Source organism: Lithobates pipiens, unplaced genomic scaffold (genome assembly GCF_037356315.1).
Source record: "Lithobates pipiens isolate NorthernLeopardFrog02 unplaced genomic scaffold, aLitPip1_a1.2 Scaffold_18, whole genome shotgun sequence".
Taxonomy (NCBI): Eukaryota; Metazoa; Chordata; class Amphibia; order Anura; family Ranidae; genus Lithobates; species Lithobates pipiens.
Genome location: NW_027507758.1, coordinates 499438140 through 499455742, shown reverse-complemented (window position 1 = coordinate 499455742; position 17603 = coordinate 499438140). Strand labels below are relative to the sequence as shown.

Genomic DNA, 17603 nt, shown 5'->3' with positions numbered 1-17603 from the left:
CAGACCCTTATCAGGGCACACATCCCAGCAGGTCAGGAAAGGGGGTGGGGACAAGGGAGCGGCCCCTCCCTCCTGAACTATACCAGGCTGCATGCCCTTAACATGGAAATGGTGGTTTCTTTGGGGCAGGGGCAGAGGGGGCTCTTTGCCCCCCCCCCACCCTAAAGCACCTTGTCCCCATATTGATGAGGACAAGGGCCTCTTCCCGACAACCCTGGCCGTTGGTTCTCGGGTCTGCAGGCAATGGGTTTATTGAAATCTGGAAGCTGCCTTTAACAAGGGGGGTCCCAGATCTCAGCATGAGAATGAGAATGGGTGTATCCATTCATCTAAAAAAAAAAGTGTCAAAAATAAAACACTGTACACAGGTTTTTAAAGTAGTTTTTAATGTAATTTTTGTTTAAGTTTTTAAAGCACCCACCCCCCCCCCCCCCATGTTGAGGGCATGCAGCCTGGTAGGGTTCAGGAGGGAGGAGGCCACTCACTCATCTTCACCCCGTTTCTTGACCTGCCGGGCTGTGTGCTCGGATGAGGGTCTGGTATTGATTTTGGGGGGGGGAGACCCACCCATTGGGGGGACCCACCCATACCGAATGGCTTGGTATGGTCTTGGAGGAGGACCCATGCCATTTTTTTTTAAATTTGCATGGAGTTCCACTTCAAGATCATCAGAGCACAAGTGGTATTCCAAAGTCGGATCAGTTAAGACGGCGATATGACTTTGATCTGACTTCAGTGATATTCAATGGGCTGAATTAGGATCAAAGTTGGACCAAAGTAGTGCAGGGAGAATTTTCAAAGTCGGACTTACTTGTGTTGGACCAGTTAAGGCGTTGATTTTCACACGTCATGTGACATGGACTCCCAATCTCAGAGCATTTGACGTACAAGTGTGAACCCGGCCACAATCACTTCTACAGATTAGTAGAGGAAGGGTTCAGCACTAGAAGCTAATTAGTCCCTTCTGACACACTCAGCTGCCCTTCATTGTACAATCAGGTTGGAGGGTGTTTTGGAGGGGCTAGCCATACTACAGTGAAGGTCGAGGACCTGTCTGTGATGCCCAGTAATGTAGGCCATACATGGGTTGAATTCTGAAGGAATTTTCTTTTGAAAATCAGAAATTTCGTGCATTTTGTGATCTTATGGTTTTACCATTAATTTAAAAATTCGACCAACCAAGCCTTCAATTTCACCTCATGTCGCTATAGAAAATAATTTTCATGGCTGGAAATATTCTTCTCTTTCTAGGAATTCCTTCTTATGCGCTTATGTACATTTCTTTTTCGATTATATTGCACAATACATAAATCATGTCATACAAAACATGAAACCAATGATAAAACCATGTGTAGGGAAAAAGATGGAAAAAAACAGCTATAGGAGGACGGAGTGCTGGCAGCAAGAAGGCCGACGTGTTTCAAATGCACAAATGGTGCATCTTCCTCAGGACCATGCAGCCTTAGCCACTCCAAAAGCTGTGACTCTATGAGGATAATAAAATATGTACCATCAAAAATCTATATTGAATATATAAGTACATTCCACACATATATTACATATATATAGCAAAAAATAAAAAAACTTTTTATATAGCTGGAAATACTGACCCCAAACATAAAAGGATTCCACCAGCAGCTGAAAAACACACTCAATTACTCGGATTGATGTATCAGTTTAGGCCACAAACATAGAAAAAAACTACAAAGAATGCTGTCCTGCTTTATATAGAAATACCTATAAGGGTTGACAAAAAAAAGAAAAAAAAAAGGAATATAAAAGTGTCCAAACAGATAAACTAATTTTATATTAATGAGAAAAATCCTACCTTATTTATAAAAGAATGGGTATATCATTTAACACCTGGTGAAGAAATTCAACCAAAACTGGGTGCCCATCTTCTATAATGGAAAAGTGTCCATGGAGCGTCAGATGAAAAAAACACCTAATGTTTTTGTCTCGTGGGCAATAGCCTAAAAAGGGGGTTATATATTAATTGGCATCCACAGAAAGTAAAAAAGTGGATAAATCAATCCCAAAAATCCATCATAAGATGTTACTGGGATTGCAGCCAACACGATATGTCTGTGCTGGTTAAAGGAAAAAATGGTAAAAAAATACAAAAATAACTTCCCTGTATGAGCGGAGCAAAAGTGTGCAGTCTGTCAGCTGTGAAGCCAGAGACTGAACGATAATGGAAATATTCCTTATATTGGTGCTGCTATTAGTGAGCAATCAGGAACAGCTGGTCTGTTTCCAAATGACCATCTGATCCTTAGGTTGAGCCAAAAGCAAAGACTCATCAATCCAACATATGCAAGCATAGCGTGGGCCATCCCCATGGAAAAACAGCAAGAAGGATCCCACAGATTACCCGATGTTGGGGTACAGAAAACTCTGGATGTTTTCAGGGAGGAAACCTGTACCTTCGGAAGAAGAGGGATTTGAAGAGTGGTTAGATAGCGCAACTCAGGCACTAGAGGAATGGGAAGTTCCAGAGCGCAGAAAGAAGCAGAGGATTGTGGAAAGTCTAAAGGGGCCTGCTCTAGAGGCCATATGCAACCTGAAGATGAGCAGGACAGACTGTAATGCGCAGGAGTACCTAGATGTATTACAGAATGTGTTTGGTGGGACAGAGAAAATCTCTGAGCTTGCTTATCAGTTAGAGCATTGCTACCAGAAGAAAGGTGAAAAACGATCAGACTACATGGGACGTTTAGATAAAATCCTGCATAGGATGATCCTAAGGAAGGGGATCAGCCCAGGGAAAGTAGATGAGGCCCGTGCTCAACAGGTACTGAGGGGAGCTCAACCCATGGATCCTATTGCATGGACACTGCGTGCCCGACAGGATGGGAAGAATCTGGAGTACACTGACCTCATCCGAATGATCAGAGAGGAAGAGGCCCTACTGGAAGAGAAAAGGGAAGAACATCTCACCGAGCCTGTCAAACAACCGGTAGCAATAGTTACACCGGCCATGACTCCCGCTAGAGATAAGGAGGTGGACACTTTGAAGTTACAGATGTCCCAGGTGATGGAGATGTTGACTGCTATGATGGCGAAAGATCAAGGGGGAGCCGAGAAACCAAGTCCTAGGAAGGAGTTGTTTCCAGATACACCAACACCAAGCCCCACTCGAGACCGAGAAGAGATGCTATGCTACAACTGCGGGGGCAGTGGCCACTTCGCCAGTAGATGTTCCAGTCCCAAGAAGAAGAAGATAGATAACCGCCAGCCGGCGGGAAACTGCAGAGGGCCCCGGTGAGGGAGTCAACCGGGTGCCCATGCCTTTCAGTGAACTCCAAACTGAATAGAAGGAAGAGAAAGAGAGAAAACCAGACCCCTCAGAAGGAATGTCTACAAATAAGAAACAATAACATCCCTCAGCGGGTTTGTACTCCCATTACTGTGGGGAGGGTCAATGCATACCAGGCTCGAAAAAGAATAAAGTCAAAAACCAACTGGATGAAGACGGGTCCCCAGAAGAGGGTGGCCTCAACCCGGCCCTACCCAGAAGAATTGGTCGGCCCGTCCCCCACTGTCTCCATCCAGGTGGAAGGAGTCTACACGAAGGCCCTCCTGGACACTGGAGCTCAAGTGACTTTGTTGTACAGAGACTTCTATGATAGGCACTTGAGCCATTTGCCTATACAGAAGATAGAAGAGCTGGAGATATGGGGCCTGGGAGCCCAGAGTTTCCTCTACGATGGTTACCTGCCCATAAAGCTGACCTTCGATCCATCTGTGGCGGGGAAAACAGAGGTGTTTGACACCCTGGCAGTTGTGTGTCCTAGACCGCCCGGGGCCAGCAAGATGTCCCTCATCATAAGGACCAATACGGATCTGGTGCAAAGACTTCTGACCCCTCTAGTGAAGGTGAGAAACCATCAAGATCCCAATATCCATCCCATGCTGAAGACAGCCTACCAACGGTTGGTCCTAGAGCAGAAGACCCCAGGAGAGGGGATAGGGAAGGTGTGGAGACTTGGGAGAGAAGGAGTGGTGCTGCAGCCCGGAGAGGTAGCCTGCCTCAGGGCCACGGTGAAGCTTACCTGGGAGCAGCCTGGCCCCTTTGTCATGCTGGAATCTGATCCAAGGGAGGACCACTCAGGCTGGAAGTGATACCGGAAGTGATTCCAATCAAGGCCCTGAAGAAGGCTCGAGGAAGAGTCCCAGTGAGTGTGAGAAACCCTACGGAGAGACCCATAGAGATCCCTGCCAGGATGCTGTTGGGGCAGGTGAGTCCTGCGGCCCCAGTCAGCTGGTCAGAAGTAAAAGGAACGGGTGAAGGAGGAGATGTTTGGGAAAAACTTTCCATGGAGAACCCGGACCTACCTGGAGCCTGAAAGGAGAGAGCCAAGGCCCAGCTGACTAGATGGGAGAGGATTTTCTCAAAGGATGAGTTTGATGTGGGATGTGCCAGGAGTGCCACCCACCGAATCCGCCTCCAAGAAGACAAACCCTTCAGGAAAAGGGTTAGGTCGGGTACCTCTAGCTGATCTGGAGGATCTGAGGGAGCAGCTTGCAGAGTTGAAGAAGACTGGTGTGATTCGGGAGTCTAGAAGTCCCTATACTTCCCCCATAGTGGTGGTCAGGAAAAAGAATGGGTCGTTGAGGCTTTGTATCGACTACAGGACTCTCAACAGGAGGACCATCCCTGACCAGTATACCACACCGAGAATAGAGGATGCCCTACAGAGTTTGTCTGGTGCCAAGTGGTTCAGTGTAATGGACCTCAAGAGTGGGTACTACCAAATCCCCATGCACCAGGAAGACCGAGAGAAGACAGCTTTCATAACCCCAGTGGGATTCTTTGAATTCAACAGAATGCCTCAGGGCCTGTCTGGAGCCCCTGCTACCTTTCAACGCCTCATGGAGAAGACCGTTGGAGACATGAACCTCATAGAAGTCCTTGTGTACTTGGACGATGTCATTATCTTCGGGAAGACTTTGGAAGAACATGAGTCCAGGTTGGAGAAGGTGTTGAGAAGACTCAGCGAAGAGGGACTCAAGCTTTCTCCCGAGAAGTGCCGGTTTTACGAATCCTCTGTGAACTATCTGGGACACATAGTGTCTGAAAAGGGAGTGGCTACAGACCCTGAGAAGTTGGAGGCAGTTACCTCTTGGCCAAGACCGACAACAGTCACAGAGCTCAGATCTTTCCTGGGGTTCTGCTCCTATTATAGAAGATTTGTGGATGGGTTTGCCCGGATTGCCAAGCCACTAAACGAATTGCTCAAGACTGAAGGAGAAGAGGATGGCTTGGGACCTAGGAGGGCCGGTGAGTCGGTTCAAGATCAGTGGAACCCAAGGTGTGAAGAGGCTTTCCGAACCTTGAAGAGGAGCCTTACCACGGCCTCAGTCCTGGCCTATGCCGACCCCACCAGACCATATGAGCTACATGTCGATGCCAGTCATGAGGGCCTAGGCGGAGTGCTCTATCAAGAGTATGAAGAGCAGCTGCGACCAGTGGCCTATGTGAGCCAGAGCCTGACTCCCTCGGAGAAGAACTACCCCACTCATAAATTGGAGTTCTTGGCCCTCAAATGGGCAGTAGTAGACAAACTGAAGGACTATCTCTATGGGGCGGAGTTTACCGTAAAGACAGATAACAATTCTCTGACCTACCTCTTCACTACTGCAAAGTTAGATGCAACCGGACACAGATGGTTGGCTGCATTATCCGGATTCAACTTCAGTCTAAAGTACAGACCAGGGGCTGGAAATAGGGATGCAGATGCCCTGTCCCGAAGATCTCATGTCATGGTCAATGACTGGGAAGACTGGACCCAGGTAGCACCGGAAGGAGTGCGAGCACTCTGTCAGGGTGCTGAGTTTCAAGCAAGAGGGGGCTCCAGAGCAGAGGAGATAGGAGTCACCGCAGTGGGAGTCCCTCAACCCTACTGTGGGGTGACTCAACTAGCAGAGGAACTCCTGCCAAAGCTGTCCAGAAAGGAGCTGAGCTATGACCAATTGGAAGACCCCATGGGGAGATTGGTCCTTGAAGCTTTGGAGAACGAGAATCCAGAGGGACTTCGACATCACCCTTCCAAGGAGGCTCGCCTGCTGAGAAAAGAGTTGGATAAGCTACAAGTACATCAGGGAGTGGTCTACCGAAGGGGCCCCTCTGATAACTCAGAAGATAAGTGGCAGTTGTTTCTCCCAGAGAAGCACCGAGAGACGGTACTAATTGCCTTACATGACCAGCATGGCCATCTAGGGGCGGAGGGAACTTTCCAGCTTGTCAGAATCCGGTTCTATTGCCCCTTTATGAGGGCAGAAGTGGAGGAATATTGCCATTCTTGTGCACGATGCATCCAGAGGAAGACTCTACCCCATCAAGCTGCCCCAATGGGCCACCTACAGAGTCAGGGTCCAATGGATCTGGTGTGCATTGACTTTCTCTGCCTCGAACCCGATTTGAGTGGATTGGGAAATGTTCTGGTGGTAACCGATCATTTCACCCGTTATGCCCAGGCTTTCCCCACCAAAGACCCAAAGGCCTCTACTGTGGCCAAGGTGCTCATGGAAAAATACTTTGTCCACTATGGATTACCACAGAGAATCCACTCAGACCAAGGAAGGGACTTTGAGAGTCGTCTGATCTGGAACCTACTGGACTCATTGGGAGTAGAGAAGACCAGGACTACACCTTATCATCCACAAGGAGATGCCCAACCTGAGAGGTTTAATCGGACCTTACTAAAACATGCTTGGAACTCTAGAGACAGAGAAGAAGCAACACTGGAGCCAACACATATCAGCTTTGGTGCACGCTTACAACTGCACCACAAGTGATGTGACGGGTTACTCCCCCTACCGGCTCATGTTTGGTTGAGAAGCAAGATTGCCGGTGGATCTGGCCTTTGGCATTTCCCTAGACCATGCCTCTGCTACCTCCCACAAGGGATATGTGGACCGACTTAGACACAATTTGAAAGTGGCCCATGAACGAGCTCAGGCGGCCTCGGACCAAAGGGGAGCCCGCAACAAGAGGAACTTCGAGTTCGAGTGCAAGACCTGCAGCCTGGGGACCGTGTACTGCTACGCAATCTGGGGATCCCTGGGAAGCACAAGCTTGCTGATAGATGGAGATCGGAGCCCTATGTCATTTGCAGAAAGCTACCTGGATTGCCTGTGTATAAGTTAAAACCAGAGGGGAAAGTGGGGCCCTTGAAGACTTGGCACAGGAATCATTTGCTCCCGCTTACTGAAGCAGTCAGAATACCTCCAGTGAGAAATCCACCTGAATCTGTTTCCATTCTGGATACCCCGGGACCTAGCACTCGGTCTCAGACCTCCCGGGTTAGAGATGGACAAGATTCGCAACGAGGTGAAGGTGGAAGAGGAGAGCTTGAGTGGCTGTGGCCTTCATCAACTCCAGGAAATTCTGCCATAGATCTCCCACCTACTGAGGATACACAGGATGGGACACTGAACCCAGAAGCTACAGAGTTCATTCCATCTAGTGGTGTGCCTGAAGGCTGGGAAGATATCCCTAGCATTTACTCAGAAGAGGAAAGGACCGATGTTCCAGAACCAGTGATGCTGTCAGAGTGTGTTCCTGAAGTAGAGCCTGTGGCACCAGAGCCTGAAGTCCCAAGAGAACAGAGAGCTCGCCGAGTTGTGAGACCCCCCAAGAAGCTAACCTACTCTCAAATGGGGGAGAGCTCTGAGGACTCTGTTGTGACTGCTAGAAGAAGTGCTGAACGCTCTAATCCCTCCACTGACCATTTGGTGGAGGGCAACCCCAGCTCACACTCTGGCACAGTTAGGCAGGCCACTTATGCCAGTGTGACCTGTGGGACAGGGAATCCCACCTCTGAGTTCTGGTGGAAATTCCCTGTACCAACATCATACCCAGCACTTTCAAAATTGGTACAGGATATGTGTTAAAAGTTTATCTTTGGGGACCAAAGAGTTTAAGTGGGGGGAGTGTGTAGCGGGGTCTCTTTAAGGACTATAAAACTACTGTTCCCAGAACCCCGCTGGTTCCCAGGATGTTTGGAGTTATGCCCCAGAGACTCATGGGGGAGGGCATATAAGGAGGGGGAGAGGCCTAGTTTTTTTTTTTGGACACCCCCCCCTCTCCTAGCAAGAGGAGGTCTGTGCTGAACTGCTGGAGGCACAAGGCCTGAAGCCTGGGCCTTGTGCTCTTTTCCAAAGAGCCCTCTGCCAGCCTAGCTGCACCTGAGAGACATTTTCTCATCCTTGCTGCAGTACACCAGAAGGATTGAAGATTCGGAGGTCGGTGGATTCCTGTTCCTAGACGAATCGGCGGAGGAAACGGACTTGGACTTGTCCGGGTGGTGAGAGCTGTTTAAAGACAGATACTTTATCTTTATTATTCGTTTGGATTACAAAGTTGTTCTTCAAATGCACCACCGAAAGATTGCTAGCGAATATTGTTTCACTGGACTTCCATCTAGATCAGTCAGGCCTGACTGCATAGGTAGATAGTGCTGGGTGTTAGTTTACCCATGCGGGGAAGTAGCTGAAAAAGGGCAGCTCTAGAGTTGCATAGCAATACTTTATTATGCTGATTACTCTGTTTATCTTTATTACTTGTTACTGCAGGGACCTGCTTATGTGTTACAAACCAAATGTTCGATTCATGTTATTCCTTTTATAAAACAACAAGTAAAGTCAGTTATATACTTTCAAAGATTGTCTATGAGCTTGAGTTATCCACCCACGCACACACATATTTAGAGTATAAGCGATTTAATGTGTATTGCTAGATACTAACTGTGCCAGAGTGGGTAGAGCAGATTGCCGGGGGGGTTGGCGGAGCTGTGCTCAGGGCCCAAACCAAACTTGCGGCCCTCTTAAGTGAGGGTATCGCTATAAGTAATTTACTCTAGTTTCTCCATCACTTTTCTCTGACAGAATTCTTTTTATATAGACCAAACCACGGGGAAGGCCCACGCTATGCTTGCATATGTTGGGTTGATGAGTCTTTGCTTTTGGTTCCACCTAAGGATCAGATGGTCATTTGGAAACAGACCCGCTGTTCCTGATTGCTCACTAATAGCAGCACCAATATAAGGAACCTTTCCATTATGGTTCAGTCTCTGGCTTCACAGCTGACAGACTGCACACTTTTGCTCCGCTCATACAGGCAAGTTATTTTGTATTTATATAGATATTGTGTATAAAGCAGGACAGCATTCTTTGTAGTTTTTTCTAGCATCTATGAGCAACTTTGGAAGCATGGATTGGTCCGGAATACCGGGGGTGGCGCTCATGTTTGTGGCCTAAACTGATACGTCAATCCAAGTAATTGAATGTGTTTTTCAGCTGCTGGTGGAATCATTTTATGTTTGGGATCAGTATTTCCAGCTATGTAAAAAGGTTTTTTCTTTTTTTGCTATATATATGTAATGTATATGTGGAATGTACTTATATTATTCAATATAGACTTTTGATGGTACATATTTTATTATCCTCATAGAGTCCCAGTTTTTGGAGTGGCTAAGGCTACATGGTCCCTGAGGAAATCTGAACCATTTGCGCATTTGAAACGTTTGTCGGACATCTTGCTGCCAGCACTCCATCCTCCTATAACTATTTTTTTCCATCTTTTTCCATACACATGGTTTTATCATTGGTTTCATGTTTTGTATAATGTCATTTATGTATTGCACAATAAACTTTGTTACTTTTATACTATAACACTGTCTAACGTCCATTTAAAGTCCCACCCTTTGTGGAACCTGTTTTTCAACAATGCTTTTTGGGATGGGACGCACAGGCAACATAGTCATCTAGATGAGGCAAACCTCTTTTTCATAACTTAAATTTTATGTGTACACAAAAATTGCCCATTGCTGCGGCTCACTAATGGTACGAAATTGAAACGAAAATTCTTAGATACGATTTTTTAAATAAAATTATTTTGGAGTTCGACCCATGTACGCCCTGCATTAATGACAAAACTGGCCTAACAGAATTACAAATTCTTTGGCAGCATTAACTATAATGGTTTTGGGACCAATTTTATTGTTATATGTTTATTATTTTTTAAACTTATATTTTACGTATTTTGTTTTTATTTCATATATACAGTACATTAGTATTTTACAAATACACATTTAATGTTTGACAAAGTATTTACAGAGGGCTCAAGGTTAGCCAAGGAAACAGCAGAGTTTAGACTGGCCCTGTCTGACTAAAACATCCAAATAAACTGGATTTCACATTGAACTATTGAGTTAATTACACAAAATGCTTTTAACACAAAAGTTTTATAAAAATTGTGTTCCTTTTTACTTAATCTCCTACTAAAATCTATGCTTCATCATCATTAACAATCCTATCTCACCACCTACACGTTTTTTTTTTTCCAAATACAGTCATATTTACTGAAAACATTTTTAAAAGTTTACAAAAAAACACACAAAATAGTGCACATGTAAATCCAGGTACATAAAGACTTCCAATCGCAACATTATGAATATTCACATCGCAAGGTATCCATACGAAGCAAAAAAACTGACATAAAGTACACCTGTTCACATTGGGTTCATATACAGGTATGAAAGACTTCAGCAAGGTAAAGGCCTATGACATTTAGGCAGTCAATCAATTGAACATGAGAAAAACAAATATACAATTCTCCATCTGCAAAGGTACCTAGCCAGCGATCTATTATATTCCTCATTGCTGGCCTACACCACTTCACATAGTCCTGTGCAGTTTATATGGTAGTAGAAAAAAACAGAGTATACCCCAAGAGCTTCTTCAGCATTCCCTAGATCAACATTGTAATAACCTAAGTGAGACAAGTGATAGCGGGGCTAAGCCTGATACCACTAAACGAGGTTCAAACAATTTGAACAACTTATTTGGGTTACCCTTATGCTGATAGATTTGCCACTCCTTTAGTAGAGTAGTATTAACTTGTGTTCGCCAATCATCAAATGTGGGGGAACTAGGAGACAGCCATTGCATAGCAATTGTTTCACGAGCCATAAACAGTAGTCTTAGGTGGTGTTCTGACTTCAGGTAGGAACTGTTCTTCATCTAAGTCACCAAGGAGACATATTGCAGGAAGTAGGTCTAATTGTGTCTGGTAAGCACTGTTAATTGTAGCTACAAGCGTCCATCAATAGTGGACCAACTTAGGGCACCTCCACAGCATGTGAAGGAGGTCAGCTGGAGATTCTTAACAATGAGAGCAATGGGGAGTTACTACAACCCCACTGAAACAATTTAAGCTGGGTGTGGTAGACTCTGTGAATAGTAAATAGCTGAGATAGCCTTTGGGAAGGAGATAAGGACACCAAAATCATTTGTTATAAGATATTTTATCAGGAATGATCAGATATAGCTCCCAAATCCTTCATCCACCCACCTTGGCCCGGGCGAGTTAAATGTGCTAGGAAGTTGCTTAAAAGCTGTTTGTATAAAGAGAATAAAAGGTCCTTCTTATCAGAGATGCTTGCAAGGGAAGTTATCAAAGGCAAAGATTGCACTGTTAGAATGATTTGCCGAGATTGTGTGGCCAGTGCATGCCTCAATTGACGATATAGGAAACACAGGAAGGCCGGCAAGTGGCAAATTGCCTGAAGGTCAATTGATCATGTGATCATGCTAAAATAAATAAATAATAAATAAAAAATGTTTGGACTCTACTTGATGATCTGTGGTGTATTGGCAAAAATATCCTCATTATACCTAGAAGGGCACATCAATAAGATGGCTTGAATAGGATTGTCCAGATTCGCCATGTCCCACCCAGCGAAGTACTGTAATTAGGCCGTCAAAAAATATATTTTGGAATGAAATACAGCCAAGCCACTCTCAATTTTGGACAATTGTAGTATTGGTAGCTTATTCTGGGATTGTTATCTTTCCAGAGCAACATGTGAAATATGGCATCTATCTTTTTAAACACAGTATATTTTACTTTATCATCCATCACCTGCTATAACTATCTTCCTATCTTCTATTACCTTCTGCGTGCTCCATCACCGCCTAGAACCTATCCATCATGTGTAATGAGAGAAAAGATAATTATGTGGCAACTTCATTAGATATCATACAGAGAGATAAGTGTTCTTACAGCAATCAGAAAGCAAGTCTGATTCTTGTACAAGATAGCCCCATTATATACAGCGGACACTATCCGATTAACACGTATCTTAGATTACATAAATTAAGATTTTATTTCCTTATTAAAAACAAGATGCTATGATTTAGATAAGGTACTGTAGGTATCTTAATGAAATGGTATTGTTCATTGACTGAACTCTCCCTTATGATATGTCAAAATATAGTAGGCACAAATTGGTGTGCTCTGTGCTCTGTATCTAGCCTCAATCATCATTTCCATCCTATCCTCCATCAACGTCTGTTCTTCATCACTAACCTGTGACCTATATTTCCCCACCTATCGTTATTCCTCTATTGCCCACTATGATCCATTTTCCTTTACCCTCTACAGTCTAGCTTTTGTCACACCTTATAGCTTTTCCTCTAAACCTGTATTAAACTGTCTTTAAGCTGAGCTCCATAAGAATTTCCAGCTGCTGTGTCCAGACAATACCAGAAGACCAGTTTCTCAGTTTCAAAAATGCAGCTTATCAAGAATTCCAGCAAATGCTGTAGTGACTAGGAGTGAAGGCGACAAGACTAAAAATATTGCTGACTTCCTTGAGTATTTTCAGGTAACTGAAATAATGTACATTTCTCAGTGCTTTTAGTTTTTGGGTACGAAAATCATTAAACATTTCTGGATTCCAGAAAAAAGAATGCAACTTGTTCAGCTCCCAGTATGGGAAAGACCTTCTATTCAGAGACTCTACACTGAACATTGTTCCTCTACCACCTTCCATGGATTCTTTCTTATATCTAGGGTCAAGTCTTTACAACTCTATCAAAGAAATATTTGGTAAGGGGCTTTTATTGATGAAGTTATTATCAATACTAGATTTCAGGTTCATCTGAAAAAAGGATCTTTACAACTGTCATTTGTAAATTCTTTAGAGATAAGCCAACCATCCAGAGAAACTATACTTTGGTGTACGCAAAGCAAACAAGAGAAGATAAAGTGTGATAACTGGACACCTTTAAGTGGAGGAAGCATTGAATGTACAGCAGCCTCTTCTGCTGATGAATGTATTCAACAAGTAATGGTAAGCAGCATGTGCTAATAAACTTAAGAAACTTATTAGGAGTCTTTCGAGTTTGCTGTAAACAACATTTTCTCATTAACCATTTGCCTACTGGGCACTTTCACCCCCTTCCTGCCCAGGCCAATATTCAGGTTTCAGCACTGTTGCACTTTGAATGACAGTTGCCACTGGGTTTTTTATTTGTTGCTAAATAAATGAAAATTTTGAAAAAATAATTTTTATTTTCTTAGTTTCTGTTATAACATTTTTATAAATAAGTGATTTTGCTCCTTCGCTGATGTGCGCTTATGAGGCGGCACTGATGAGGCGGCACTGATGAGGCTTCACTGATGTGCACTGATAGGCGGCATTGATGGGCACTGAGAGGCGGCGATGATAGACGGCACTGACAGGCATCACTGATGGGCACTGACAGGCATCACTGATGGGCACTGATTGGCAGCACTGGGGGGCACTGATTGGCAGCACTGGTTGGTAATGTTGGGGCTGCACTAATAATAAGGACACTGATGATCAGTGCCCTGATTATCATTGTAGATGCCCCCTGTGTGGATTGCCGCTTATCGTCTCTCCTCACACGCTGTCAGCGTGAGGAGAGAATTACAGATAACCGCCAAATCCTGATTATACTGTGATCAGTTGTGATTGGACACAGTTGATCACACTGTAAAGAGCCACTGTGATTGTCTATTTACCGTGATCTGTTATGAGCTGTGTCCAAAGGTGATCGCGGGAAGCACGGTAAGGGGAGGACGTCATATGATGCTCTCCCAGCAAGGTGTGACCATGCCATAGCTGTTATTGTGGTATAGCGCCGTCATGAAGAGGTTAAGCTCCTAGTACCTGTTTACTTTTAAACAAGATTTTTATTTATTTTTTGTCAAATAACTTTTTTATTCTTTCAAAGAGTGCATTACACGTCATGCATTACTACGTCATAGTAAAACAATAAAAAAATAAAAATAAATGAGTAGGCTTTAGGGACCTCCCACCCAATGGCCCTTCCCAGGGGGCCCCCCGGGGCCGGCACATACCAGACCAGGGGGGGCCCCCCGCGAACATCCTGGCCGATCCTGAAGATTAAATAATGGCGTTACCCACCCTAGGGTCCAGTAGGGTAGCCCTATACTTAGATATAAACATCTATAAACAATGTTAACCACTCATTACAAGCATCTTCCTCGAAGTAGCATTCTAGATGAGCAACAAGGCACGTGAAAGCACAAGCCAGGCGGAGTAGAGAAAAGAGAGGCAAACAAAAAGAAATAGGAAAACCAAGCGGTAGGGAGAGAAGAAAAGCGAGAACAGAGGCGGGGAGGATAGGAGATAGGAAAGGTAAGGAAAAAGAGAGAAAGTTTAGCAAAGGAGGAAAAGAAAAGAAAAAAGGGGGGGAGGAGGATGTGGGGGGGAGGGGTAGGGGAAGGAAGTAGGGGTAGTCACCGTGTGTGGTCCCTGCGGCCGTTTCACATCTGGTCCTCCCAAGAGTTCCATGGGCTCCAGACCACATCATGGGCCTTGAGCCGGTCCTGTATCCTGGCGGTCATCCTCTCCATCAACTCCACGTCCTTGATTCTAGCATGGAGTGCTCCAATAGCGGGGGGCAGCACCTTTTTCCAATGTAGGGCAATAAGACATCTCGCCGCTGTCAGAATATGTCGTGACAATTTCTTGCGGGACTTCGTCAGCTTAGGGAAAGGAATGCCCAACAAGAAGGTTTTAGGATCCAGGACCACTCGCCGATCCAAGAGATCAGACATGAGGCGCCGGACCCCCTCCCAGAAGGGAACTATAAGGGGGCACTGCCAGAAAATGTAGAACAGCGTACCCTTGTGGGTCATGCACCGCCAGCATCTGTCAGAGGTGGTGGGGTAAATGGTGTGAAGAACGTCCGGGGTCATGTACCAAACAAATAAAATTTTGTACGCGTTCTCCCTGTAGAGCATGCATAGAGAGCTTTTTGAAGCCTGGGACCATATCGTCTGCCATTGCTCCTCCATAATCTCCTCACCCAACTGTTCCGCCCACTTGAGCATATAAGTATGTTTTCCTATTGGAGCTAAAGGGGGGGCATGAAGTATTTTATATATAGCTGATATCAATCCCCTTTGGGCCGCGCCCTCTAGGATTATGGTCTCAAAAGCGGAGGGTGGGGAGAAGCGCAGGTCAGAGGATATGGTCTGGGCGTAATGTCGTATCCGCAGATAGCTGTAGAAGCTCTGTCTCGGGAGGTCGAATTTGGATTGAAGGTCAGCATAGGACAGCATTCTCCGCGATCTGGGGTCCACTAAGGTCCCCAGATGAAAGAGATTCCGGGATGACCATGGATGGGACATCGCATATGTCAGGCTATCTGGCATCTTAGGGTGGTACAGAAAGGACGTCAGGAGCGATTTGTCCGAAGACAAGGCATATGTCTTAGATAGCTTGCGCCATAGGCCCTGTAAGTGGGACATAGATCCCAGCAATTGGGTCCGGGGAACCAGTGCTGCAGCACTCCATAGCATACTATTAGGGTGAACTGGAGCCAACCAAAGCTTCTCGATTTCCGTCCATCTGTTGTACGACCTCTGGGTGAACCAGGAGGTCACTGCACGGAGCTGGGCCGCCTGGTGATACTTTACAAGGTCTGGAAACGCCAGACCCCCGTCTGAGCGAGAGGCTGTCATTACCGAGTGGGGGATTCTGTGACGTTTGTAGTTCCATGCGAAATCCAGCAGGTCCGCTTGTAATTTTCACAGGTGATGATATGGTACGGGAATAGGAAGGGTCTGGAAAAGGTAGAGGAGTTTCGGGAGAATCGTCATTTTCACCGAAGCTATCCTACCAAAGAGGGAGATCTGGTGCTTCCGCCACTGGGAGAGTAATTGCCTAATAGCGCCATACAGGGGCGGGAAGTTTGCCTGATACAGAGAGTCGAAGGTCGGGGTGATATATATCCCCAAGTATTTCAAGGAAGTGGTTTTCCAGTGGTATGGAAAAGTGGCTTGGAGATGTTCAACCTCCAGGGGCGGCATATTTACCGGGAGGGCTTCCGATTTGGAAGCATTAATTTTATAACCCGATAGGGCGCTGTAGCGATCCAACTCTTTATGTAAATTAGGCAGGGATATCCTGGGTTGGGTCAAGGTGAGGATAACATCGTCCGCGAACAATGATACCTTAAATTCCCTGTCCCGAACTGGGACGCCCCTGAAATCCGGATTCCGCTGGAATGGACGCTGCCAGGGGTTCTACACAAATAGCAAATAATAAGGGCGATAGGGGACATCCCTGGCGCGTGCCATTGGAGACCGAAAATGTTGAGGAGGTAGCGAAGGGGGTCTTAACTTGGGAGGACGGGTTGGAGTAAAGGTGCCGTATAGCCTGCAGGAACGGTCCCCTCATCCCCATGTGCTGTAACGTGGCGAACAGGAAGGGCCACCCCAATCTTTTAAACAAGATTTTATTTACTACAGGGTGCACAGGACTGTGTTGGCACTGTATGCAGGGGTTACAGAACTTTATGAAGACAATGCTAGACAGTGTAAAATGTGAGTGCTGAATATACCAGGATACAATGTATCCCCTTAAATTCTGGTCAGAGTTCAAAATAGAAAAGAGAGCATCACTAAATTCATATAGTCCTGCCAAATCTGATAAACTGCATAGTGCCCGAAATTCCTAAAATCTGTACATCTTAAGAACATTGGTATGTTATTGCAACTCAAACATTCTCTAGCCACTTCAGCCCCGGAAGATTTGGCTGCTGAATGGCCAGGCCATTTTTTTGCAATACGGCACTGCGTCGTTTTAACTGACAATTGCGCGGTCGTGCGACGCTGTACCCAAACAAAATTGACGTCCTTTTTTTCCCACAAATAGAGATTTCTTTTGGTGGTATTTGATCACCTCTGCGGTTTCTATTTTTTACGCTATAAACAAAAGAAGAGCGACAATTTTGAAAAAAACACAATATCTTTTACTTTTTGCTATAGGCACACTGCGACGGCGAGCAGTTGGTCTATTTAATCCCTCAGGCGCACTGCGGCGGTGAGAGCAGTTAGTCTATTTGATGCCTTTTACGTGACAATCTTACGTTCAGATTTCACGGGAAGACTCACTTTCCCTGAACTGCCAAGATAATGTGCAGAACAATGTGTGGATATGTATGCGAGTGTGAACATAGTTCTGCAAATACATTGTTCCGTACATTATCTTCCCAGTTCATCATGTTCATTGCTTTGAATCTTGTATGATAAAACTCTGTATTTTTGCTTAACTGTTCATGTATCTCCTTTGGTTTATGTGTGTGAGACGGTTGGAAGATGTGACAGGGGATATTAATGTTCTTGCGCATGGGCACTGCTGCCATAACAGTTGGAGAATTTGATGGAATGATTTTCGTGTGTTACACGAAGACTGTGCAGGCGTGGTGCGGCGGCAAGAGGAGTTGGTGTAGTTGATGGCTTTCACGTCCCAATC

General features: G+C 45.3%; 1 protein-coding gene across 1 annotated transcript in view; it reads left to right on the top strand.

Annotated features, from left to right (window-relative positions):
* The window catches only part of TF (transferrin), a 78354-nt gene that overhangs the window by 36208 nt on the left and 24543 nt on the right, over positions 1–17603 (top strand). Inside the window, exons 7-9 of the mRNA XM_077488660.1 lie at positions 12511–12674; positions 12751–12898; positions 12994–13142. Coding sequence (XP_077344786.1) covers positions 12511–12674; positions 12751–12898; positions 12994–13142 — 461 coding nt within the window. The remainder of the gene's footprint in view (positions 1–12510; positions 12675–12750; positions 12899–12993; positions 13143–17603) is intronic.